The sequence below is a fragment of the Hipposideros armiger genome, unplaced genomic scaffold, assembly GCF_001890085.2.
Source record: "Hipposideros armiger isolate ML-2016 unplaced genomic scaffold, ASM189008v1 scaffold_984, whole genome shotgun sequence".
NCBI lineage: Eukaryota > Metazoa > Chordata > Mammalia > Chiroptera > Hipposideridae > Hipposideros > Hipposideros armiger.
This window is the reverse complement of record NW_017732334.1, coordinates 178,324-203,418: the sequence shown is the minus strand read 5'-3', so window position 1 is coordinate 203,418 and position 25,095 is coordinate 178,324. Positions and strand designations below refer to the sequence as shown.

Genomic DNA, 25,095 nt, shown 5'->3' with positions numbered 1-25,095 from the left:
CCAGCAGCTGCAGTGAGCGGCCGTCCAGAAGCTGGCGACTGATCTGCCTCGCCCGGGAAGAGCGCAATGATGGTGCCAACTTGGACCAGTGAAGCAACCTCCTCCACAACTAGACTGAAGAACCAAAGGACAGCAACTTGTCTGTTCCCCTTCCCCCAATTCTCCAGCACTGTTCCCCTCCCCAATTTCCCAATAAAAATTAAAAAAAAAAAATGTGAACTGAGTCAGTGTCCTCTTTGGGTTATTAAACTATTTAAAACAAAATAATTGTCATCAAAAATAAGTATCTCATGACACAGATTTCAAATTTTCACACACACAAATGACACACTCTCTAATACAGTCATATTACCTTGATTTCTCATGGTGTTATATGCAAGGTACTGTTTTTGGTGCATAACGTGTATTAACTAATTTAATCTTCATAGCTCTATTAGGAGAGAACTATTATTATGCAGATTAAAGAAATGAGGTATAAAGAGGTTAAGTAACCTGTTCAAGGTCATAAGCTAGTAAGTGATTTGAAGCTAGGCAGTGTGGTTCTGCAATCCATGCTTAACAACTTTTGTATACTTCCTCTCTACTGATTTGGGCAGTCAGTCTCCAATTTATGAATATGTCTGTGTTCAAATTTCACTGGTAAACCCGCTGTTTAAAACTCAGAATGCATCATTTAAGAAAAGCAGCCTGGAGTAGCAGAAAGAACACAGGATCTGGGTTTCAATAGTGGTATCGATTTCATTTAGGCTGGTCTGAGAATTAAATGAAAAAAAAACATTTAATTGCTAAAGTAGTCCCAGACCCACTCAAAGATTTTTAGTTTTTTCTCTTTACAATTTCTGAGCTCAGAGCAACAATGTTATAAATGGTAGTTAGGATCCCAGATTGGCCCACTTGAGCCTTCCTAACCCATAATTCCCGAAGTGAGGACCATTTACCTTGATGTTTCTATAGGAATAAGCAGAATTCTGTTTTCAGTTGTTAGGCTGCCTACTTCTCTAAAATTATTTTGGAAAACAAAGAAGTAAACTAAATGAACATATTATACTTATGGGTAGAAACTAATATTTCAGGTGGATTTTAAGAGCTCCAAAGGTGGATTTTAATTTTTTCAAGTCAATTTCTCAATGTTAAGCATAAATAGGTCATTTGTAAAAGTTTTCTGATGAAGACTGTATGCAGTAAACTATGACTGTTAGAGTAAAAATGTAACTCATTGCCATTAGTGGGGCGATCTCTCTAATATAGTATGTCTATCTACCCCTTTTACATATTAGTAAGGGGAAATTAATTTATTAAACATATCATATATAAATTATGAAGTTCAAAAGTAAACCTACCTGGGCACAATGTTATTAAATTAACAGCTGACCATTTATTGAACCCTTAGTGTGTCAAGCACTGGAATAAATACTCTACTGGAATTACTTTACTTATTCTTCACATAACTCTTGAAACAGGTTCTTATATAAAAGGTGAGAAAACAGAGGCACAGAAAGATTAAGTCACTTTTGAGATTAAGTCACCGCTAAGTGGCAGAGCCAGGAATTTCAACCAGGAAGTCAAATTAACTTTGAAAGGGAAGGCAGCGAAACAAACAAATGAAATCAGGTTTTGTCTCAGATATACGCATATATACAATGACATATTCATCGGGGTGTGTGCATGCATGTGTACATATATCATTTTATGACACTCAATAAAAATCTTGTAAGTGGAGACAGGTCTGTATCAACTAAGTTAAAATATGTTTAGTTTGATTTCATTTCATGAATAGAAAATTTGTCACCCATATAATGCTGTAAGAATGTATCTTCCATAGTTACCTTTTGAAGAAAACTGGAGGCTATTTATTGCACTTCTGATATCACCAGTACATCCTTGACAGAGCAATTGTAGAGAAGTTTTATCAGGGACAGTAATATTTCCTCCATTCTACAATGAGAAAAGTAAAAAATTTTAAATGTTTTCCTAAAACAAAAACCCCAAAAAAACTCCCCCATTTTCTAAACTTAATGGAAGTACATTAGGATCTTTCAAATTTGAATGCTAAAAAACCTCCATGTTGCCCGGCCGAGTGGCGCATTGGTTAAGAGCTGGCTTGGGACGCCAGCTCTGAGCAGCAGGGCCCCGGTTCGGATCCCACATGAGGGCCAGTGACGCTGCCCTCTACAGCTAAGATGGTGAACAACAGCTCGACCTGGAGCTGGGCTGCCATGAGGCGCCGGTGATGGCATAGGCTGCAGCCCCTGCTGCAGTGGGCTGCCATAAGCTACCGTGTGTGGCCGGCAGCCAGCGTGAGCGGCCAGCAGCCGCAGTGAGCGGCCGTCCAGAAGCCGGCGACTGATCTGCCTCGCCCGGGAAGAGCGCAATGATAATACCAACATGGGCCAGTGAAGCAACGTCCTCCACAACTAGACTGAAGAACAAAAGGACAGCAACTTGTCTGTTCCCCTCCCCCAATTCCCCAATTAAAAAAAAAAAAAGAATGCGAGCTCTGAGCAACAGCGGTTCGAGTCCCAGACCCAGCTGAGCTGCCGGAGGTGGCAGGATGGCTCAGCTAAAAAACAAAAATACACACACACACACACGTACGTATTATCACACCCTTGGTAGTTCAAGTATAAGGCAAGAAAAATTTATCCTCTCTCCTTGCTTACAAACTCCTAATGGTTTACTGACATGACTTAAGTTAAATTCATTCAGTTATTCACAGATGATCCCATTTTAGATCTTGTAAAAACTGCTTAAAACAGAAAAATAATACTGTGCTACAATCTTTCAATATATTTTAGCTTTATGAAACAAAGCTGTTTCAAGTCTTTATGAAGAAGTTACTGTCCTGTTTGTCTCCCCAAATTCTAATCTTTCACAACTGTTAACATTCTAGTGAGTACCTTTCCAGACCACTTTCTGTGCAAGTATCTGTAAGTATATATATTATCTGTAAGTATATGCAAACATAGTTAATTTTTAAAACATAAGTGGGATCATATTATATGTAGTATTTTACAACTTGATTTTTTTACTTAATACCATTCTTTGTGCTGTTAGTACCTTTAAATCTATTTCATTAAAAAAAAATGTTATGGGTATGTCGTAAGTTAATATTTCCCCCAATGAAGGGGGATATTTATGTTGTTTCCACTTTTCACCATTACAGACACATGAACACATATATATATATATCTTTGCCAACATGTGTGAATATTTCTGTAGACGTAGAGTTCTCTCCAAAGTGTCACATATAGGTAACAATTACCAATTTTATTTTTCCTACCAATGGTATTGTTGAGTGCCCATTTTCCATCTTTGGCTATCCTGTTTGTCAGTCTTTTAAATTTGTTATCTGATGAAAAATGGTTATCTGAACATGATGTGAATTCTATGATTACCAGTAAAGCTGAACGACACTCATGTTTACTAGCCATTCTTATTTCTTTGTGTATTGGCTTCTGTTCTTATCTTTTTTTGTAGGCACATTTTCATATAATTAGGTGGTAATGCTTTATCTGTTAAATAAGTTGTAGGTGTTTTCTTCCATGCTCATGGTTGTCTCTTAACTTAGCTTACCATGCCCTGTCATTTGCTGTTTCTCCTTTTTTTGGAGTAAATCCATAGCTTTCAGGCTTTTCTTTCTTGCTTAGGGAGACTTCCCCACAACCCAAAGTCACTCTTTTTTCCTACTACTCTTCTGATTTTGACTTTTACATTTAAACCTTTAATCCACCTGAAAATTATTTTTGTGCACAGTATGAAGATGCAACCTTATTATTTTTCCATATGGCTATCCAATTGTCCCAACAACACTTATTAACTATAATACTCTACTCTTTCCCCAGTGATGTAAAACGCCACATCTTTTACATAGAAAATTCCCATTTACACGTATCGATCGATCTCTGTGCTGTCTTCTCATTTTATTTCTTCTATTTGTCTGCTTCTATGCCAATACTGCATGGTTGTAATGTCTATGGTTTTATATTACGTTCCAATACCTAAATAGTAAGTCTTTCTTCCTAGTTCTTTTACAAAATTTTCTTGCTCATGACTGTGAGTTTCTATTTCAGATTAATATCATTTTTATTGTAAATACATTTAACTTAAAAGCTGTTTTGAGAGGAGCATTTGTTTTTGAAAAATTCTAGATATTGATTACTTGCCAAAAAGGAAATGTAATTTGAAATCATGATCCTTGGTAGCTGAAGAAAATACCATGAATGTTAATTACTATGAACATGTAAATGTGACTGAAATGTGTGATTAGCAGATCTTTCCACACTTTATATATAGCTAAAGACACCAGAAAAGATAATTTTTTTCCAATAAAAACAGAGAAACCTCTATTTAAACTTAAAAAAAAAACCAAGACACTTAAGATACTCAATGTTCTTTCCTATTAAAGTAGCCCCCTCTTATTTGAGGTTTCACTTTCCACAGTTTCAGTTACCCACAGTCAAATGTGGTCTGAAAATATTAAATGGAAAACTCTAGAAATAAACAATTCGTAAGTTTTAAATTGCACACCACTCTGAGTAGCATGAAATCTGGAACTGTCTGCTCCACTCTGCCCAGGACGGGAATCATCGCTTTGTCTAGCATATTCACGGAGTGTAGGCTCCCTGCCTCTCAGTCATTTAATAGCCATCTTGGTTATCAGATCAACTGTTGCAGTATCGCAATGCTTGTGTTCAAGCAACCCTTATTTCATTGTTATAATTGTTCTATTTTATCATTAGTTATTGTTATTAATCTCTTATTGTGCCTAATTTATAAATTAAAATTTATCATAGGCATGTACGTATAGGAAAAAATACTACATTATAATATATAGGGTTCAGTACTATCTGCAGTTTCAGGCATCCACTGGGGGGGTCTTAGAATGTATCTCTGCAGGTAAGGGGGAACTACTATACAACTAGTTCACTTAAGATGTTAACAATATTTCTTAATATAATTAACTAAGCTACAGAATGTCAGAGATTAAGCTCTTCTTTAGGTCTTCTTATACTATCATTATCATTCTTAGAGACCCCAGACAGAATCATAACATCTGATTTTATAAAAGCTTGAAGGACATGACTAGTGTGTTTGTTGTTGCTCCTGTGATGTAGCTTATCAACAATGACAGTTCTAAAATTCCCACAGGTCAAATATTTAAGATATAGCACGAACTCCATAACAAAGAAGTTATGGTATCGGGCCGTCCAAGTGGCACGTTGTTAAGAGCTGGCTTGGGACGCCAGAGGGCCCCGGTTCGGATTGCACATTTGAGGGCCAGTGACACTGCCCTCTACAGCTAAGATGCTGAACAACAGCTCGACCTGGAGCTGGGCTGCCGCGAGTCGCCGTTGCCATCGCTGGCGTGGGCTGCAGCCCCTGCTGCAGTGGGTTGCCATGGGCTACCGTGTGTAGCCAGCAGCCAGCGTGAGTGGCCGTCCAGAAATCGGGGACTGATCTGCCTCGACTGGGAGGAGCGCAATGATGGTGCCAACTGGGGCCAGTGAAGCAACGTCCTCCACAACTAGACTGAAGAACAAAACAGCAGCAACTTGTCTGTTCCCCTTCCCCCAATTCCCCCAGCGCTGTTCCCATCTGCCAATTCCCCAATAAAATCTTTAAAAAAAAAAAGAAACAGTTTCTTGGTAACAGACAATTTAGAACACTAAGCCAAGCAAAGGGAAATCTGCCTTGATGTGAAAGAGAAAGCTAAGTTTAATAGAAAAACGTTAGATTTTTTAAATCAATATTTCCTACATTTTCTAAAATGATGTGCCTTATCAGTGTCATTTAAAAAGTTAAAATTTTTTAATTTTAAAAATGAAATTTCTCCAACTCCGTAAGTCTACATAATACTACTTAAGTTTGGCTTTCTACAAGTACAATGTAAAATTAAAATTAATCTTACCTTATTAGCTTCTATTGTCACTATTCGATTAAGAAATTTCATCATAATTGTTGGTGCCACAGGGTTGAAACTGTCAAAGTTTTATAAAGATAGTGGTTAAATGATTAATTTAAAAATACAATGTGTACGTGAACATTATAAGTAGAAATTTCATTCTTACCTAATGTTGGATATAGCACACTCTTGTTGAATTTCTTTGGGAAACAGTAACCTTTGATTATTATCTCCACTGAGACTGTCAGAGATTATAAAGATTAGAGGACATCGACCAATCTGTACATACTTCCTAAAATCAAATATAGCAATGGTGAAATTTAAGCCACTTACCAATTAACTTAAGAGTTTAGAAAAGTTCACTGAAACTCACCTTAGAACTTCATGTAGAGTATGAGAATCTCGATAAAACTGGTTAGGTAAATCCTATTGGAAACACATGACAGATACTCGTTCAGTTTTATTCCAATGTAAATTTATTTTCAGACTTATATTTACCAAAACAGGAAAAAAATGTTATCTTTTCAATGTATTATAACCAGAGCTTTTATAGAAATAAAGTGAAATATGAAATAGCTAACATTCTAAACAGTAATATGCATCAATGGGAAACCCAATTTTCACAGCAAATTTCTTAGGGCCACTGCTAGTTATAGTATTTCCACTAAGACGTCATTTTCCAAATACTTCTTTTGCTTTTCTACACTTAACCCACTAAATTTTTAAAGTTCATTGACCTCTATTCAAGCTTACTGAATAGGTTTTTTAGGTTTCTGCTATCACAAAGGCTTTATAGTTTACCATTATTATTACTACAGAGAGAGTTAATGTCAAGATATATCTTGCAATTGTTTACTCAATAGTTACAGCAGGATTTCAAAGGCTGTACTTACTTCAACCAGAATTATCTTCTTATCAGTTCTCAGATCATCTCCAAGCATTTGTAGTTTGTTATATTTTGTCGCTCTTAGTAGAAACTCTTTAAAAACTGCTATCTGAGACTGATAGGGAACTACATGGACCCTTGATTCTGAAAGGAAACATTTAACCCTTTTATTTTCAACAAATTATACACACATCAATATTACACATATATACATAACATATACATTAATAAATACATTTACATATGAAAAGCTCACAGTACTATAGAGTGTTTTCTAAGTAGGCAAAACAGTTCAAATTTAAAATTGGATATTCAGGAATTTTTCCGTACCCATGAATATATTGTGCAGTTAACTGACTTCAGAACACAGCTGTCATTTCATACCATTGGTCAAAAAAATATTTATGACTTTGCCTACACAGTCAAGACTCTTCAAATGAGTGTGTGAATACAAATAATTTTCAATAATAAAGGTCTAACAACAAAAGCAGAACGACTGATTAGTGAACTTGGGATTAAGGGAAGTTCTCCAAAGACTTATATATAGAAGACAGTTAGATTTTCATAGACTTGCTAGATTTTCACAAGTAATGTTACTGTTAAGAAAGCAGTAAAAATTCCAGGGTACTAGCAGCATGCTAAGGATGCACAGAGCATATTAAAGACGATCCCAGAGAAGGGATTTTAAGGAATATTTCACATTAAAATAAAATTGTCCTTCTACAGAACCCTTTTCACTTCAAAGTGGCCGAGAAGCTTTGGCTAGCCCTACTTTAGTTACCTACAGTAGCAATAAGAAAAACTATGAAAGTTAAAAATGATCATGCTGGAGTACAAGCATATATGTGAAGTTATAATGTACCACATCTTTAAATTGGTATATTGTTTTGGGATGTTTGTCTTAAAGCCTCCAAGTTCCAAAGACAGTTTTTGCCTTATGCTTTGATTTGATTCGATTCTAACAGGTCTGATCCAAGCTCTCTCTTCCTGTTTGGGGGCAGGTTCCTTTAATACATCTTAAAGCTTGATTTACATTTAAACAAAAATATTTTATTTACACGGTCTAATTTCCTAGCCAGAGCCAGGATAAAAGTACATAAATAATGCAAACAGACTGATGTGTTAAACAACAAAACAGTTAAGACAATCCTTAAAGAATCCCATTCTTGGGCCGGCCAAGTGGCGCGTTGGTTAAGAGCTGGCTTGGGATACCAGCTCTGAGCAGCAGGGTCCTGGTTTGGATCCCACATGAGGGCCAGTGACACTGCCCTCCACAGCTAAGGTGGTGAACAACAGCTCAACCTGGAGTTGGGCTGCTGTGAGTCGCAGTAGGTTGCAGCCCTTACTGCAATGGGCTGCCATAAGCTACTGTGTGTGGCTGGCAGCTGCTGTGTGTGGCTGGCAGCCAGCATGAGCGGCCAGCAGCCAGTGTGAGATGCCAAGGGCCGCCGTGAGCAGCCGTCCAGAGGCCAGCGACCGATCTGCCTCACCCGGGAAGAGCGCAATGATAATATCAACATGGGCCAGTGAAACGACGTCTTCCACAACTAGACTGAAGAACAAAAGGACAGCAACTTGTCTGTTCCCCTTCCCCCGACTCCCCAGCGCTGTTCACTTCCCTCAATTCCCCAACAAAATCTTTAAAAATATATATATATACCATTCTCTGCTGAAGACACCCTTTCCTTCTCCTGAAATTTCTCTCTGAAGATGGGGAAGTTTGGGGAAAAATGCACTCATGTAGTTTCATTTAACTGCTGCTCTGACTTTGTGAAGCAGTTGCTAGAGGGCAGATGCCAATCCAGTTAGTTATAAAAGAGGCAACACACACACACACACACACACACACCTCTCTCTCAAAAACATATTCCAAAAATGATCTTAGGAATCTTAAGGACATGGATGGGGTGTTTGTTTCAAATGTCCTGTACGCACAGACTTTTCCCAGTATTTCCATTGTCTTCAGAGCAAACCTTACCACGATAAAATATCTCCTTGAAATCATCTTTTTGGAAGTCTGGTAAAACTGGATTAACCCACTCTTGTACTTGAATACCATGCTCCTTTGACAGTATTTTTATAGTTGTTGTTTTTCCACATCCAGGAGGCCCTGTTATTAATAAAATAGATCCACCCTAAAACCAAATAAATATTAATTAAAAATCAAAATCACTGGAATGCTAGATTTGAATTTTCTTTCTAAATATTAATTATTTCTACAAATATTTACTGAATGTCTGGTATAAGAAGACTACATTTCATACTAATGCTAGTTGGAATAAACTAGTCTTAAATAAAATAAGATAATCTTATTTCCTGAACTTTAAGCTTCTGGTAATTATTCAATCCTTGCATTATGTCCCTCCCAAAGACTACTTAGTAGCCAAATTAAAACAACAGCTGGACTGGGGGCAGCCAGTTAGTTCAGGTGGTTAGAGCCCAGTGCTCCTACCACCAAGGTTGCCAGTTCGATCCCCACATGCACCACTGAGCTGTGCCCTGCACAACTAGATTGAAACAACTGCTTGACTAGGAGTTGATGGGTCCTGTTAAAACACTATTCCCCAATAAAAAAAAACAGCACAACAGCTGGATAAAAAAGGTAACGTCTGAAATGAATATTTTTAGAGGTTACTGGAACTCATAAAATCCAATCTTAATACAGAACTCTCTTTGGATTATATACTTTAATATTATGCAAGTATAATATTCTAATGCAAAGACCTGTTTGGCTATCAGAGTCTTTGAGAAATGTATATTGAGAAATATATTTATCAGAGATAAGACTCTAAAGACAGATGAGAGATTGTAGGTCCCAGTAATATTCCCTCATACAGTAAATCGGATAAAAAAGTTAAAGCCAAAAAAATGTCAGGGGAAGACGTCCTACATCCAGTGGTGGGCTGTAATCCTGATCATTTGTTTACCTTTATTAACTAGTATAAGTAAGGGCCTATGTGCTTGGACCCAGAAGACAGCCAGTTCCACTTTTTAAAATGGATAAGTGCATGAATTATAGTACTACTGGCCACGAGTTTAATGTTAATGATTCAATAATATACATTAAATAAGGTGTCTTTAAACAGGCATATATATAAAACAAGGTTATATACCGATGGGTCGATGTAAATGTGACTATAAGAACATAGGTTTTGTAGGAACCTAACCCTGTATTTCTCTTAGGAACAATGGTTCAGTATTTGCTAATTCGTTGTTTGCAGTAACTTTACAGAATATAACTAATGCAAATAATGAGAACTGACTACTTCCAAGCAGATACTCTTTTTTAAAAAAGAGGAAGATCAAGCACAGGCAGCCATGTATTTTTCTCATGTAATAAAGTATCTATTTGTTGACACACAGAGTAGAAGCTACACAGTAAACATTTGGCTTCCAGTAAGAGAACTGGGAGGTAGTCTTCTATCAGAACACTAAAACAAAGATTTTTGTTAATTCCCCCACTGTCTACATTGTAATAGAGTTTTACTATGTTTTGAAGGAAAGAAGTTGCCCTGAAAGATAAAACTCAGCAAATATTTGAAGTACTTACAATAAATTTTAAAAATAATAACTTTAGGTTGCCCATAGAGAAACTAGAAGTTACTAATCTTTTTTTGAATTAAAAGGTCTTGTAATTACTGACATCATTAAAACTTTTATATAATAGAGAGTATATGTTTGGTTAAAGTCTAAATTCTTACAGAGAAGAAGCTTTTAAAATTGTAGAGAAAATACTTTCCCCAATACCTATATGTATACACACATCTAAGTTTATCGAACTGGTAGAATAATAACAATAATACACGTGTAGGTTTAAGACATGATAATGTTTATACTAAAAAAAAAGTACTGATAAGTGAGAAAATAGTGGACACTGAAAAACATAAACTACTAATTAAGCTGACCAAATAAATTAATGAGAAAAAGCCTGGATATAAGAGGTGCCTCAGGAAAACTGAGGCCAAGAATCTATACTCAAGGAAGAGAGATTGTTATGAGCCAGCAGAGGAATACCAACGCTGACATTGGAAATCTGTCTTGTATATGTTACCTTAACAATAAACCAAAAGGTTATTGCCAGACAGAAAACACCAGGATTCAAAAGAGGACCTGTTACCATTGGAGGCCACTAAAACACAAACTGCTTCATCTCAGTTGAAAATTAAAGGGAATGATTTAAAATTTATCCTGTCTTTCCAGATGGAACGGTATTTAAAGATAACTAAATAGCCCCAGCTGGTGATGGCAAACTTTTCCTTATTGAAAAATGCCAGCTAACAATTACAGAAATAATAATAGAATTTAAAAATTACCATTTCACAATCTTAACACAAAAACTAATTCAGACAAGGACAGAGTACAGATCCTAAAATATTTAGGTGAAAGATTGCTTGGGAGCTGGACGCTTACATGTTGTGAAAATATCTCCCCACAGATCATGTGCTAGTTGCAAGGAAAAATTACTTCACAATGAAGAATTTTGACTATCATCGCCTTAATCTAATGATCAAACTTAACATTAAAAAGAGCAGAACTAGACATATTTTCTGATATGATGCAATATAAAATATACACTTATAAAGTATTCTTACAAAAATGTTCAACTTGAGTCTCAGCAAGCCCTTTATTCAAACTTCCAAGTTACAGGAAATGCAGGATAGAAGAACAAGTTAGTCATCATGAGGATGAAACCACCTGACAAACTCAGAATGTGAGACTTCTACCAGTAAACTGGCCTGGTCTCTTCAATAAGTCAATGTCATGAAGAGAAAGAAAGGGTGAAGGTCGGGACTGTTCTAGATTTAAAAAGACCTAAGAGATATAAAAATCAAATGCAATGTGTGGTCCTTGATAAGATTCTAGTTGTGATCAACCAGCTCTAAAAGACATTTTGGGGAAAACTGGAGAAATGTAAATATGAACTGAGCATTAGATAACATTAGAGAATTACAGTTAATTTTGTTAGACAGAATGGTTCATACAGTTTATTAGGAAAATGCTCTTTTTAAAAAAACAAAACAAAACATAGGCATACTGAAGTTTCTAAAAGTCTGACTGAAATGTCACATGTTTATAATTTACTTTAAAATACTCAAGGGGGAAAATGATAGATATATTATGGGTATGAGTATGTATTAATAAATTCTATTTTCCTTTATGTTTGAAGAATCTCAAAATAAAGTTTAAAAAGAGAGAGAGAATATTCTAGCTTGGGGGTCAAGGGTAATTGTGGAATTAGGATATAAAACAAAAAACATTTTAGGCTATACTTAGTACAAAAACTAATATGTAATTTGCCAGCTTGCTTCAGTGTGAGGTAATCTGATGTGCGAAATAGACTAGTACCCTAACTGGCTTCCTGTGCTTTATGTTGATGACAGGACATAAGAGGGAAAAAGAGATATAAGTAAAGGGGAAAATTCAGTCTCAGAATCTTTTAGTGAGGCCAGAAATAGTAAGATCAGAGAGTTTTCCATGACATAGTTTTCTGAACTTATTTCTCATCATAAAAGATTAACTTCTTAAAACCAGCTATAAGTTAGAAAAACATTTGATGTTAAATATTTAAAACACGTTTTTTATTTAATTACCTGTTTGGGTTGCCTTTCTAGGACTTCAGCTTTTAACCAGGTTTCAACTTCTTCAATTTTCTTTTTATGCACAGCAAGTTCATGCTAAAAATGTCAAGTTTAAAATAAAACATTTTAACTCAAGGATTTTTGGTACATCACAGATTAATCTAAACATTTTAAACGAAACACTAACAAACAAGTAACACAATATGGTAATAAAAAAGGTTGATTACACTTAATTTTTTCTATTGTTATGAAAAAATTGTTTTTAAGCGACACCATCGTATGGAAATTTTAGGCAGGTTTGGAGTTATAAAATTTTTTAAAATCCTGAAATATATCTTGGGAAGGGAATAAACAGGTATTACATTTAGCAAACAACAACAACAACAAAAACCCAGATCAGATCAATTCTATGTTGGGGTTACATTTAACCTAAGATAAATACAAATAACCAATTGCACAACTTCAGAACAACTGTTGAGAAAATCTGAGCCTTGGGACATAAAAAAGACCTAGAAATCATTGGGTTTTTTCTAATTCATTTAGATAAAAAGCTTTTTATGAGTAATAATCTGAAAGTGTACGTCCCTCTTCTTCCTGAAACTAAATTACATAGACCTGTTTGCATGCTATTTTAGTACCTGAGTTTCTGGTTTGTATTTATCCACCCATGGTTCATTTTCAGACAGATATTCTTTTGAATTTTCTAGACCATAAATCTGTTCTGAGGAAGATAGCTTTCCTCTTTTTTTAGTTGGAAATCTGCTACTTTCTAATGTGGAAGACACATTTTTTCTTCTATGACTTGAGTGATTCACACCCAATGATGTGGTAGTAATAGTAGAAATGCTTGTATTCTCTGAAAAATCATCAAATGATGGGTCTACCCAGTCTGTTACCTGAAAAAAAGAAATCATGTAAATACTATTACATTTTTTGCATCTGTTCCCTATGTAATTAAACTACTGCGTATAAAATTTTTTTTTATATATTTGCAACATTTAAAACAAACATTTCACAAATTAGCTCTTTAAATAGAATTGATTCTATATGTATTAGTATGCTATTTTTCTACTTTACAATAAATACAAATGCATACTTCTCTACTTGACCATGGTAATAATGAATAACATATAAAGGAATATAAGATACACACTTAATTCTTTTTATGAATGTACTCTTCCCGGGATAAAGAGTAGGCTGATTGTTTTAAACTCATTTGTAAAGCTGAAACATAAATATTTAAATTACCTACCCAAAAAGAAGCAAAACAGAGAAATAAAATATTTTAACCATGTACAACAATGAGAAAAGTAACACTTCTGCCTTGACCAGGTTAATGCATCACATTTACATCCAAATAATCCCTAACAGCTTCAAGACTTTGTGAAGATATAATCTAAGAATCTTGATGCTATGAAAAATTTGTAATATGACTTGATTATATTCACTCCTCTTTTAAGGACAGAGGATTAGGAATATTATCAGCAATAGGTAAAGAAATGAAAACTTCTGGGGAAAAAATTGGTCACAGCTAACCAATTCATCTCTTTGTCTTTATTACTATAATTTTGGCCCTTTTCCTCAATTTTTAAGAGTACATAAAAATACTATGTGTTAATAAACTTTTTGATAGCAATTCTGATCTACATGTTACTTATACATTTTATAGTTTTATTGCTTACATAAATGTGGACTACAATCTACATGAAAAAAAAAAGAGAAATGGCAAAGTTAAATAATTTACTTAAGATCAGAGAAACCACAAGGAAAATAGCTGCTTTGCATATGAGCATGATACAGTCCAACCTTCATGGTACTTACTCTACCCTCTAACCTTGCTGAGAACTGGCACACGGAACCACGTGATTTCTAAGGGGCAGGGACTTTGTTAAGTTTTAACACCAAATACAACTCATACATTCCTTTCTTCTACTGCTCTTTCATTCAAGAGTTTTCAGCCTTTTCGTTGTGACTGGGATTGCAAAAGACTTTTCAAAATGAAGGTTGTACTTTTAGTGCACATTTGTTTCATAACTTATTAGACTTTTTAGATGACTAATTAGAACAGATACTGGGCACCATTACTTTGATAGCAGTAATAAATCATTAAAGACAAGTACAAAAATTTTAATTTATTTTTAAGCAATTATTACAGGACAATTTTAGTGTATCGTACCTTTGTGGAAGATAGCTTTTGTCTAAGAAAAGTTTTTGACATTATAAACTCTAATAGTTCCCATCCATAGTATACAACCTGTAGTACATTAAAGTATAATTCACCTAGGAGTAAAAAAAAATTCTCAATTAAGAAAAACTGTAAAACAGAAGGACAGTAATTAATATATAGGATATAATCAACAGCATAATAAAGTTAAGGCTCAAGGCCAGTGAAAGAGAACAGAGTAAACATAGGTGAAACACGAGTCAAAATGCTAAAATACATTTTAATTTTAATGGCTATAACTGTCAAATAATGACTATTCATGGGGTTATGAATGTAAATTATTTCATATGAACTCAATAACTAGAGAAAATATAAAAACCACATATTTGTGTACCTACTGTTTGTCATTAAGAAAAACTAGACAATTCTACTTGTGCAGTTTTTATACAGAAAATTAAAATTTCCCTTATTTCAAATAACAGTTGTAGTTTTTGTTGCCAAAATTTCAACAAAAAACTCGATCATACAATGAATTCAGATTTATTATTCACTTTGGACAAAGATTTTAAATGTTACTGTAAGTTTTTCCTATAACTGTTTTCCTTATTTGAACACATTAGAAAATTTTTTGGCAACACTATATTTTCCGACTTTCATAATTCTTCAATGTTTATACAAACTAATAAATTCACCAATTTTAAGTTAGGTAAAGTTTTTTTAAGGTCTGTATACTTAGAAATTGGGAGGTATATTGGACTTTTTCTTTTAATAGCTTGGAGGCACAACATGTGCAAATATTTCCACATAGTAGAAACAAACGGTACACATACACATACAAATTGTTCATGATTAGAAGTTTTTGCTTTGTCGTTTCAAGAGATACATAGGTGGAAAAAAACACCTATTTAAGTAAACGTAGCTGGCAGGTCGAAATAAAAGGTACAGACTGTTGTTCCGATCAGGAGTCCAGTCGTTCTTTCAAAACAAGACTGACAATTACCTCCTTTAAAAAGCAGATAACCGTCCTTGACGATACCAGTGTCCTGAAATGAGACGTCAGAGGTAGAAGAGACCCTTCGAGAATATTTCTAGCGGACCCACCACCACCCTGCACAGTGAACAGGGGATAACAAGCTCAGACAGTTCTGCAACGTAATGCTGCTAATCAGCGGAGAGCCGAGATCGGCTCGCGTGCCCCGGCTCCAGGCCAGCAGTCTGCACCCCCACCCTCTCATCCCCAAATGGGATGGGCTCTCGGGAAGCCGGGAAGGCGTGGAGGCAGAGATGGACTCGCGTCACTAGGACATACATACACTGCAGCCGCAGCCGCGACGGCCTTACTTTCGGGGAGCTGCATGCCCTCGTGGGCGGAGAGGAGCGAAGGAGCCCAGGCTCTGCTCCACGTAGAAACGCAGCCACCGGGTCTTACCCAGGATCAGCCCCTAGTCTCTCGGAGGCCCCGCCTCACGGGGCCTTCCAGACCCGTCGGCGCTTCCGCGACAGAGCCCGAAGGGCGGAGGCAGCCAAAGGAGCGAGCGACTTGGGCATCCAGCGCACTGCCTGACCTGAATCGCAGACCCGAACTGGGCCCCTGTCTCGGACCCTGAGATGGAATTGTGTCATAGAAGGTCAGATAACCAATGGTCGCTGACTAGAAGGCGGAGATGGGTCGCGAACGCCGCGCAGGGTCTTGAGGACCCTGGGGCCACTGGCGGTTGCCACGGCCCGCTCCTTCCGGCTCCTCCCTGTTGTGCTTAGGGCTCGTGTGCAGATGTTCCCAGAGCGGTTGCGGAGAGGACTATGTTGCTTCCGAACATCCTGCTCACCGGTCAGGGCGCGCGGCGGGGACGGGCTGGGTGGCGGGGCAGGCCAGGGACGCCGAGTGCTCTGGGGCCTCGGGCGCCCGAGGTGTGTGTGTTTGTCGGGGGGCGCTCAGTGGTCTGTTTCGAGGCTAGTCGAGGGCTTCGAGGCGTGGCAGGTGCTAGGGCCTCGAGGTGGGGCCTCGGCGACCGTTGCGGTAGGCAGGGGGGAGGGGACGGGGAACATTCATTCTGTTGGCCCGGGGCTGCTCGGTGGGGTGGAAAGAGGTAGACCAATCCAGTTCCCCTTTTTGGTAGGCTGCCTACTCTTCCTGAATCTGGTTTTTGTTTGTAAAATGGATGTTGATTATTTGGCAGGGTTGTCTGCCTTTTAGTGATATTCTCCTGTAAGGCAGTACCTGGCCCTTAGTACAGTTAATGGTGGATGCTTTAGTCCTTAGGCCTCACTCACCTGGCCGTCTTTCCTTTTTCCCTTGTATCTGAGAGTCAGATTTCAGTAAAAAGGTTCAGGAGTTTGTGGCACATGGTGATTAACTTGCTAGATATGTTTGTTGAGTTAACCTTAGAGGCTTTTTTCCTTTTCTTCTAAGAAGAAAAAGCATCTACTGAGCATCTCGGGTCTTTTCTTGTGTAGAGATGCTGAAAAATTCCCGTGGGGGCCCTTCTTTGGATCCATACTCTGGGCCTGTTATATGTGAGGAGTACTAAAATGCAGCATAACGACTTTAAAGAATGTTATTGTTGGTCGTTTAACTCTGAAGATGTATTAAATTGTAGCAGTTAATAGCATCATAGGGCAGTCATGGAAAAAATCGAATGGTTGTAGGTGCTGTTGCAACACAGAAAAATTGAGAAGCTCTCTGGAAACAAAGCAATCAAGTTTCATCATTTAACAAAACAAGCTTGTTGGTAGCGCACAATTTCTGTTTCTGAGAGTTGCAGATTAATCTCTCAACTAATTAATGTTCAGCCTTTAAGATTCCTTAAGGGGAAATTTTTACAACATGTTAATTGTTTGGGTCAGTGTCCTGGTTTTTAATATAAAACCATATTGTCAAAAATCAATATGAGCATTCTATTGAATACATGGTGAGTCCAGGGTTCAAACTTGACGCATTATAGTGAATAGGGAACTTAGGGTAAATGTTATTGTCTTGTATGTGGAGACTTGATTTATCCTTTTTATCTTGGATTGTAACGATCAAGTTTTATTATTTCAGTAACATTAAACCTGAACAGCTGAAAATTATGCATTTATTTAACTTGAAATAAAAAGGGGATGTGAAGAATGTGTAGCATTGCCATTTATGTAAAAGGGAATGTACATGTGTATGTGCACATATTATGTATTTATATGTACACACATATTGTATGCTGTCATGTATACCTATACATGAATGTATACACAAACACATATGCATAGGACTTGGTTGGAAAGATATATAAGAAACTGGTTGCCTCTAAGGAAGAGTACAGGAGTTCAGAGGTAGAAATGAGACTTGTCTTTCATACTGCTTAAATTTTTTCCATGAATAATTTCTTAATTGTCAAAAAATTAAAGCAAACAATGATATTTATGTGAGATGGATAATTTTTTTAAAAAAGATTTTATTGGGTAATTGGGGGAGGGGAACAGCATTGGGGAATCGGGGAAGGGGAACAGACAAGTTGCTGTCCTTTTGTTCTTCAGTCTAGTTGTGGAGGACGTCACTTCACTGGCCCATGTTGGTATTATCATTGCACTCTTCCCCGGTGAGGCAGTCGCTTGCTGGCCATTGGACGGCCGCTCACGAAAGCTCACGCCAGCTGCTGGCCAGCCCCGCTGCAGCTTATGCCACCGTCACTGGTGACTCATGGCAGCTCAGCTCCACATCGAGCTGTTGTTCACCAGCTTAGCTGTAGAGGGCACAGTGTCACTGGCCCGCATGTGGGATCTGAACTGGTGGCCCTGCTACTTAGAGCTGGCGTCCCAAGCCAACTCAACACGTTAAGCGCCATGTCAGTCACCGGTGACTGACACTATACTTTCCGTTCGGACCGCGTCAGTCACCAGTGACTGATGATATACAATTTAAAAAATTATATTCTTCTATTAGGAAAACTAATTTCATTTGAATCGCTTTCACATGTTTCTTCTACTGACATTGTCACTGTTACGGGTAAAGAAAAAATTTTCAAACCGCACTGGAACACGAACCACAGACAACTGACTGACGAGACAGCATATTGGTGAAATCGGATATCGCGGGCTAAACGGAAAGGAAGACAAAACAGGCTTGGCGCTTAACGTGTTAACCAGCCCGCCACTCAGCCAGACCCGTGAGACGGCTAGTTTTACTCTGGGAATTCCCATAGTGTTGACAAGCAGTCTGTGAATTGGCATCAGAATTGCCCAAGCCCCACTCCTGATAGAATCAGATAAACTGGGTGAGATATGGACATCCAACAGGCCGGGGGTGGTTTTGATTAGGTCATGGTGTATGTTAATTCACATGGGATTGCTAATTAGGAAACTTTTCATTTCAGTTGTTAACCTTAAGAAGGGCACATAGCTTGCTAAAGTCTAGTAAGTATTTTATGAATAGTATTTTTCTGTGGCTTGTCTTACAGGTACACCAGGGGTTGGAAAAACCACGCTGGGCAAAGAACTTGCATCAAGATCAGGACTGAAATACATTAATGTGGGTGATTTAGCTCGAGAAGGTAAGGGACATTTTGATGTTAAATTTGTTTTTAAAAAGAATACGAGAGATAGGTAATGGAGTATTAGTACTATACTTGAGAGGGTAAAACAAGCAGAGAAAGATTGCCATTAAGGAATTATGCTCTGTTGGGGACCCATAGAAATACTAAGTATAAAGTGTCTAAAACCATGTCCTGACTATTTTGACCATTACATTGCTCCCCAATTGACTAGCAGTTCTTGTGGACATTAATAATTGAGAAGGTTTCCATGAATTTACAATATGTAGAATCTGAATATGAGGAAGAGGGAGAATGTTTGGAGATGGGTCAGTGCATAAAGGTTTGGGTGGTGCTGAGCATATCTTTGGACACAGTGATTATATTGATCTTACTGGAAGGACAGATTATTTTGAAATCAGGAAGTAGGACATGACTGTCCTGTGCTATTTTCTTAGATTAATTTGATAGTTGCATGTCTGCATGCAACTGCATATATTCTAAAATACGTTTTTACTTATTTTACTTTTTTCCCCCAATCTTTTATCACTTCTTTATTGTGTCTTTATCTTTGTTAACCCTAAAATTGTGTCTTTATCTTTATTCTATAATGATTTCTACAGGGTTGAAAATCAATAAATTTAAGTAAAGGGAACTTTAAGTGTGCCTCATTAAAATTAAAAATATTTAACATATATTTTTAAAATTTAAATATATTTAAAAAAATGTAACGTATTTAAATTTTCTTAAGTTCCTGACAGTTGCTACTATAGTAACTATTTCAGGTTTGACCTAATGTACGTATTTTTTTTAAATGATCTAAAGTCTGATCACCGGATATCATGGAGTCTGGCAAGATGGCTTCTCCCAAGAGCATGCCGAAAGATGCACAGATGATGGCACAAATCCTGAAGGATATGGGGATTACAGAATATGAGCCAAGAGTTATAAATCAGATGTTGGAGTTTGCCTTCCGATATGTGACCACAATTCTAGATGATGCAAAAATTTATTCAAGCCATGCTAAGAAAGCTACTGTTGATGCAGATGATGTGCGCTTGGCAATCCAGTGTCGTGCTGACCAGTCTTTTACCTCTCCTCCCCCAAGAGATTTTTTATTAGATATTGCAAGGCAAAGAAATCAAACCCCTTTGCCATTGATCAAGCCATATTCAGGCCCTAGACTGCCACCTGATAGATACTGCTTGACTGCTCCAAACTATAGACTAAAGTCTTTACAAAAAAAGTCATCTACTTCTGCAGGAAGAATAACAGTTCCACGACTAAGTGTTGGATCAGTTACTAGCAGACCAAGTACTCCCACACTTGGCACACCAACCCCACAAACCATGTCGGTTTCAACTAAAATAGGGGCTCCAATGTCCCTCACAGGGCAAAGGTTTACAGTCCAGATGCCCACTTCGCAGTCCCCAGGTGTAAAAGCATCAATTCCTGCAACATCAGCAGTTCAGAATGTTTTGATTAATCCATCATTAATTGGGTCCAAAAACATTCTTATAACCACTAACATGGTGTCATCACAAAATACTGCCACTGAATCATCAAATGCATTGAAAAGAAAACGTGATGATGATGACGACGATGACGATGACGATGATGACTATGATAATTTGTAATCTAGCCTTGATGCATGTAACATGTATACTTGGTCTTGAATCCATTGTACTGAGATTAAACATGCATGCTGGATATTTTCAAGTTGTATTTTACAAAACTTAACTAGTATTTAATGAGTAAATATAGTTACCATACTTCTCAATTGAGATGTTGGATTTTCTTTAATAGGATTCCTAATAGTTTTTCATCATCCTTTAAGTGTAAAAAATAAAGTCATTCTTCAATTTGATTGTTGGTACTTTGGCAAGTATGTTTTTAGAAGCAATTTCCCCCCTCATTATCACCAACAGGAGTAATAGTTGCAAGAACTTGAAGTTGTTACAGTCTGTTCATCACCACTACAGTGTCAGCTCTAGTGTCTTCAAATGTTTAAATCATAGTATGATCTCTGGTATATGTCAATCTTATGTTCCATTTTCTCAGATTGCTAAAGCATGATGGTCTCCTTTTTAGAGAGACCATTTGGTTAGTATTTTTGGTTTTTTTTAATAAAAAGAATGACCAAACTGGGTTTATTATAGGAGTACAGGCTGGTTTAGCATTTGATAATCAACTTAATTTATCATAGGGGTTAGTATTTTTATTCACAGTGAATCCTCATCTGTTTGGATTTATCTTCCTCAATTGCCTTATTCCCCAGGTCCTATTTTTCTGTCCCTTTGGTTATATTTAAGGACCTTTGATTTGTCTCCCAGTATCTCCCACTTTAAAATTTAAAAAAAAAAAAATTTTTTTTCCAGCATCCCCCTTTGCAAGTCAATTTTCTGCATCTTTGCTTGTCATATTCTTGATTTTGTAAGTCACTTTTAATCCAGGTCTGGCATTTAAGTTCTAGTTAATAAAACTTAGATCTTCATTTGCTATTGTACACAGCTGGTCGGTCTCCATTTTATACATATATGAAATCTAGTTTTGTTTCTTTCCCTGTTGAATTTTACAGTTTTTGACAAGTGATTTCAGAGTCACCTACAGTAGTCATTCTTTCTATACTTAATGAAGTTGCTATATAATCTACCCTGAATAGGATTACGAGGAACAGTTACCTAGACTGTTGGGTCCTCTCCTACTTGTATTCACATCATGTGAGCCTGTTGTGTGTTCACCTAATGGTGTATAGTCTCAAGCATCCTCTTTCTAGTTTATTGATGAGATGGGATCTAAGCTTTACAGGACAAGTGTTTTTTTCCCCCTCCTATAATGGCCAGATAAAGGATTTCTGGTCTAACTTGACATGTTAGATGAGATACTTTGTTAGGTTTCTTATAATGTGTCAAATTTTTTTTTCTCAGATGACATTTGTATATATCTAAGAATCTTACTAGAAAATATTCTGAGATGTCTAGCCTCATTTTTTTCAAATGGTGATATATTTTAAGGGAAACCATACAATCATATATAAAGAAGTGGTTCTCAGCTAGGAGTGATTTTGTCCTTCAGGAGATATTTGGCAATTTCTGGAGACATTTTTGGTAGCCATGACGGGTTGGGAGAGTTGCTACTGACATCTAATGGGTAGAGGTCAGGGATTCTGCTGAACATCCCACAATTAACATCTTCCACTCCCATAACAGAATTTCAAGCTCAAAATGTCAGTAGTATTTGAGGTTGAGAAGCCCTGCTGTAAAAGAAATGAGACTTTAAAGAAAAAAAAACTGGTTTTAAACAAATGTTTAAATGGGCGTTTATTGCTATACTAGTAATCAGGTTGAATTGCTATTATTACAGTTGACCCTTGAACGACATGGGTATAAACTGTGCAGGTCCACTTATACATGGATTTTTCAATTGACTCCGCGGTTGGGAATCCATGTATGTGGAGGGCCAACTGTAGTTATATGTGGGTTTTTAATTTTGGGGGAGGTTGGTGCCCCTAATCCTCTGTATTTGTAAGAGACCATCCCGATGCCATTTGGAACCAAAACAGGAAAAACTAGTCGGAGGATTAAGGTTAACGAAACTATTGGGAGTCGTAAACGGGGTGTGACTAAGAATGCTTTTCTTATCCCTGTTCTTCCAGTCGTTCAGATTGCTCCTCACTTAATATCCTTTCCCATATACAATCATTTACTTATATTTACCAGCACCCTTAATTTTCCTGCCACCGGTTTGTCTGAAGCCTCTGCTCCTAAACCCAGGACGTTTGCGAATCTAGACAAAGTAATTTTATTATATTGAAATTGGATCCATTTTAGATATAGGTTGTAAAGCATAGCTGAGCCCTCCATACTTATAATCTTGATCTGTTTCTTACCCAGGGGCTGGCAAACTGCTGCTGTTTTTATAGGAACCACTAGCTAAAGACTAGCTCACAAAGCCTGAAGTATTTACTGTCTGGTCCTTTCCAGAAGTTTGCTTTCCCCACTCTTACCTCTTCTGTGTCCCATTTTTTCCCCCCTCCACTGGAAGGCTTTGAAACTGACTTCTCCATTGGCCTCTCCGACACTGTTCTCTCCCAGTCTTTGCATCTGCCCCTCTGATTTTACTGCAGCCATATTGTAATTCTGCTCCTCCCTCCAGTAATTTCATTCACTCTGGACTGGTTATTCTCTCTGTTGCTGCTGACTCTTAAATTTATAATTAAAACTTAGCCCAATTTCTAGACAACTAAATGGAACCATCTGGATAGTTCTCAGACATCGCCAAACTAATATGTTTATAAAGCATGTGCTCTGAGGTTATCCCTGATGCTGCATGCCCACTCCTGATTCCTATCCCCTACAGATGCAAACACATTCATATACTACACAGATCCATTTGGCCTTTAAATCTTGATGGTTTGTCTGAAAAATCCCTATGGACTGCCATCCCATTCCTCAGAATATTGGTGCTGTGTTCCTGTGGTACTCCTTTCTTATTCTCAAGACTGCTGAATCTCCTACTCTTTAGTATCTCTTCCCTCCTTCTACACCATCATGTCCTTTAAAAAAAAGGGGGGGGGCAGGAATAACATGATTGAGCTTTTCACTGATGTAGTCTATTATCCTTAATGAAGTATAGGAGATGATGAACTGGCCACGGTCTACTTTCAGCCTTCCCTGCAGCCACTCTTCCCTGAGTCCCCGTCTGTCTACCCACAGTGCACTGTTGCTCACCCCTGCTGGGAATTTTCCACCCCCGTGTCTTTATTCATGCTATTCCCTTATCTGTAGATGCCCTTATCTGCCTTACAAACAACTCTTAAAAGCCCAACTCAAATGTCACATCTTTGGTGCTAACTTCTCTAAGCAGAATTCATTGCTCTTTATATAAAAGGCCAGGTATCAAAGCACTCAATTTTTCTAAACCAATTAACTTCTTGTACTGATTGCATTACAGTTATGATCTTCTTGTTGGATTGAAATAAATGGTGGTACATGTTTCCAAAGGAAAAAATCTGAAAATGTCTTAAGTATTGGCAACAGCATCAAAATAACTAGCATCCCAGTATCTTTAAGGAGCAGCTTTCATATGTGTGCAAATTCTAGGATGGCAGCTAAAGAAAATGCCACAATTTTATAGCTTGAGTAACAACAGCTAGGAAGATCTTTTAAGGTAAGAACTTAGCCTTTTAACTGGCTCCACAATCGATTTTTTTTCCTGCAAGTAATATATCTTTAAATTATAAAACTTGGTTTAGAAAATTGAATAATTTTCTAAGCTTTTGGTAATTTAATCAAAGGAAGCCTTTTCATCATTGTAGATTAAGATCCTATGTATAGACAGCTATAAATTTGATTTCCGATTGAAACTTTCTAAAATAGTATAAATGTTTCTGCTTTTTAAAAAAATTTGAAATGAAGCTTAGAATCCATTTCTATCCATTCTGTATGGTACAGGTCATAATCACCACTCAGCTAAAATTCCGTGGTAGCCTTAATCTGGTATCTGTACTTTTGGATTTGCTTCCTTCCAACTCGTTCTCACAAATCAAAATGATTTTAGAAAAATTGAAATTGATCATATCATTTCATGCTTGAAATGCTTTAATGATTTTCTTTTGCCTTAGGATAAAGTCTCAACTCAGTGTAGCCTTGAAGGCTCTTTTTGACCTGGCCTCAGTTTACCTGACCCTTTATCACTTATTTCCTAGCTATTCTGAAGGACTTTCCCTCCTTTGAAAGAGCCTGCCCTCCCTAGTCTCTCGGCCTTTGAATGTTTGTTTTCTCTATTGAGAACAGTCTTCCCTGTCTTTTTTTTCCTAGCTAACTGCTTCAAGTTTCCACTTAGAAGTCACTTCCTTCAGGAAGCCTTCCCTAATATCCCATGATTCCTAACATAATATGTGCCCATTCTATTGCTCCCATAGCACCATGAACCATAACATTAAAACACAGTATAATTTTCATATTACTTGTCTGTCCTCTCATTGTATTTTAAACTGAGGGAAGGACTGTATATGTTTTTCTTATTCTTTTTATTTGCTGTTATATCCTCATTACTCCTAC

At 37.1% G+C, this 25,095-nt stretch overlaps 3 protein-coding genes across 3 annotated transcripts in view; 2 read left to right on the top strand and 1 right to left on the bottom strand.

Moving 5' to 3' along the window:
* RAD17 (RAD17 checkpoint clamp loader component) overlaps positions 1 to 16,017 on the bottom strand; it is a 39,700-nt gene extending 23,683 nt beyond the window's left edge. Inside the window, exons 1-11 of the mRNA XM_019631159.1 lie at positions 15,841 to 16,017; positions 15,532 to 15,574; positions 14,544 to 14,647; positions 13,006 to 13,263; positions 12,380 to 12,463; positions 8,767 to 8,923; positions 6,796 to 6,932; positions 6,276 to 6,328; positions 6,069 to 6,194; positions 5,909 to 5,978; positions 1,827 to 1,935 (exon numbers count right to left, since the gene is read on the bottom strand). Of these exons, the coding sequence (XP_019486704.1) occupies positions 1,827 to 1,935; positions 5,909 to 5,978; positions 6,069 to 6,194; positions 6,276 to 6,328; positions 6,796 to 6,932; positions 8,767 to 8,923; positions 12,380 to 12,463; positions 13,006 to 13,263; positions 14,544 to 14,647; positions 15,532 to 15,574; positions 15,841 to 15,888 (1,189 nt within the window). The 5' untranslated portion in view covers positions 15,889 to 16,017. The remainder of the gene's footprint in view (positions 1 to 1,826; positions 1,936 to 5,908; positions 5,979 to 6,068; positions 6,195 to 6,275; positions 6,329 to 6,795; positions 6,933 to 8,766; positions 8,924 to 12,379; positions 12,464 to 13,005; positions 13,264 to 14,543; positions 14,648 to 15,531; positions 15,575 to 15,840) is intronic.
* A 235-nt stretch (positions 16,018 to 16,252) lies between these two features.
* AK6 (adenylate kinase 6) overlaps positions 16,253 to 25,095 on the top strand; it is a 13,336-nt gene continuing 4,493 nt past the window's right edge. Inside the window, exons 1-2 of the mRNA XM_019631182.1 lie at positions 16,253 to 16,359; positions 18,962 to 19,054. Of these exons, the coding sequence (XP_019486727.1) occupies positions 16,332 to 16,359; positions 18,962 to 19,054 (121 nt within the window). The 5' untranslated portion in view covers positions 16,253 to 16,331. The remainder of the gene's footprint in view (positions 16,360 to 18,961; positions 19,055 to 25,095) is intronic.
* On the top strand, positions 18,963 to 20,813 carry TAF9 (TATA-box binding protein associated factor 9). Its single transcript, XM_019631181.1, has 2 exons — positions 18,963 to 19,054; positions 19,859 to 20,813. Exon 2 carries the CDS (start codon positions 19,876 to 19,878, stop codon positions 20,668 to 20,670), a length of 795 nt encoding a protein of 264 aa, XP_019486726.1. The 5' UTR covers positions 18,963 to 19,054; positions 19,859 to 19,875; the 3' UTR covers positions 20,671 to 20,813.

Coding starts and splice junctions, on each gene's coding strand:
- TAF9 (XM_019631181.1), top strand. CDS start 19,876: ATGGAGTCTGGCAAGATGGCTTCTCCCAAGAGCATGCCGAAAGATGCA.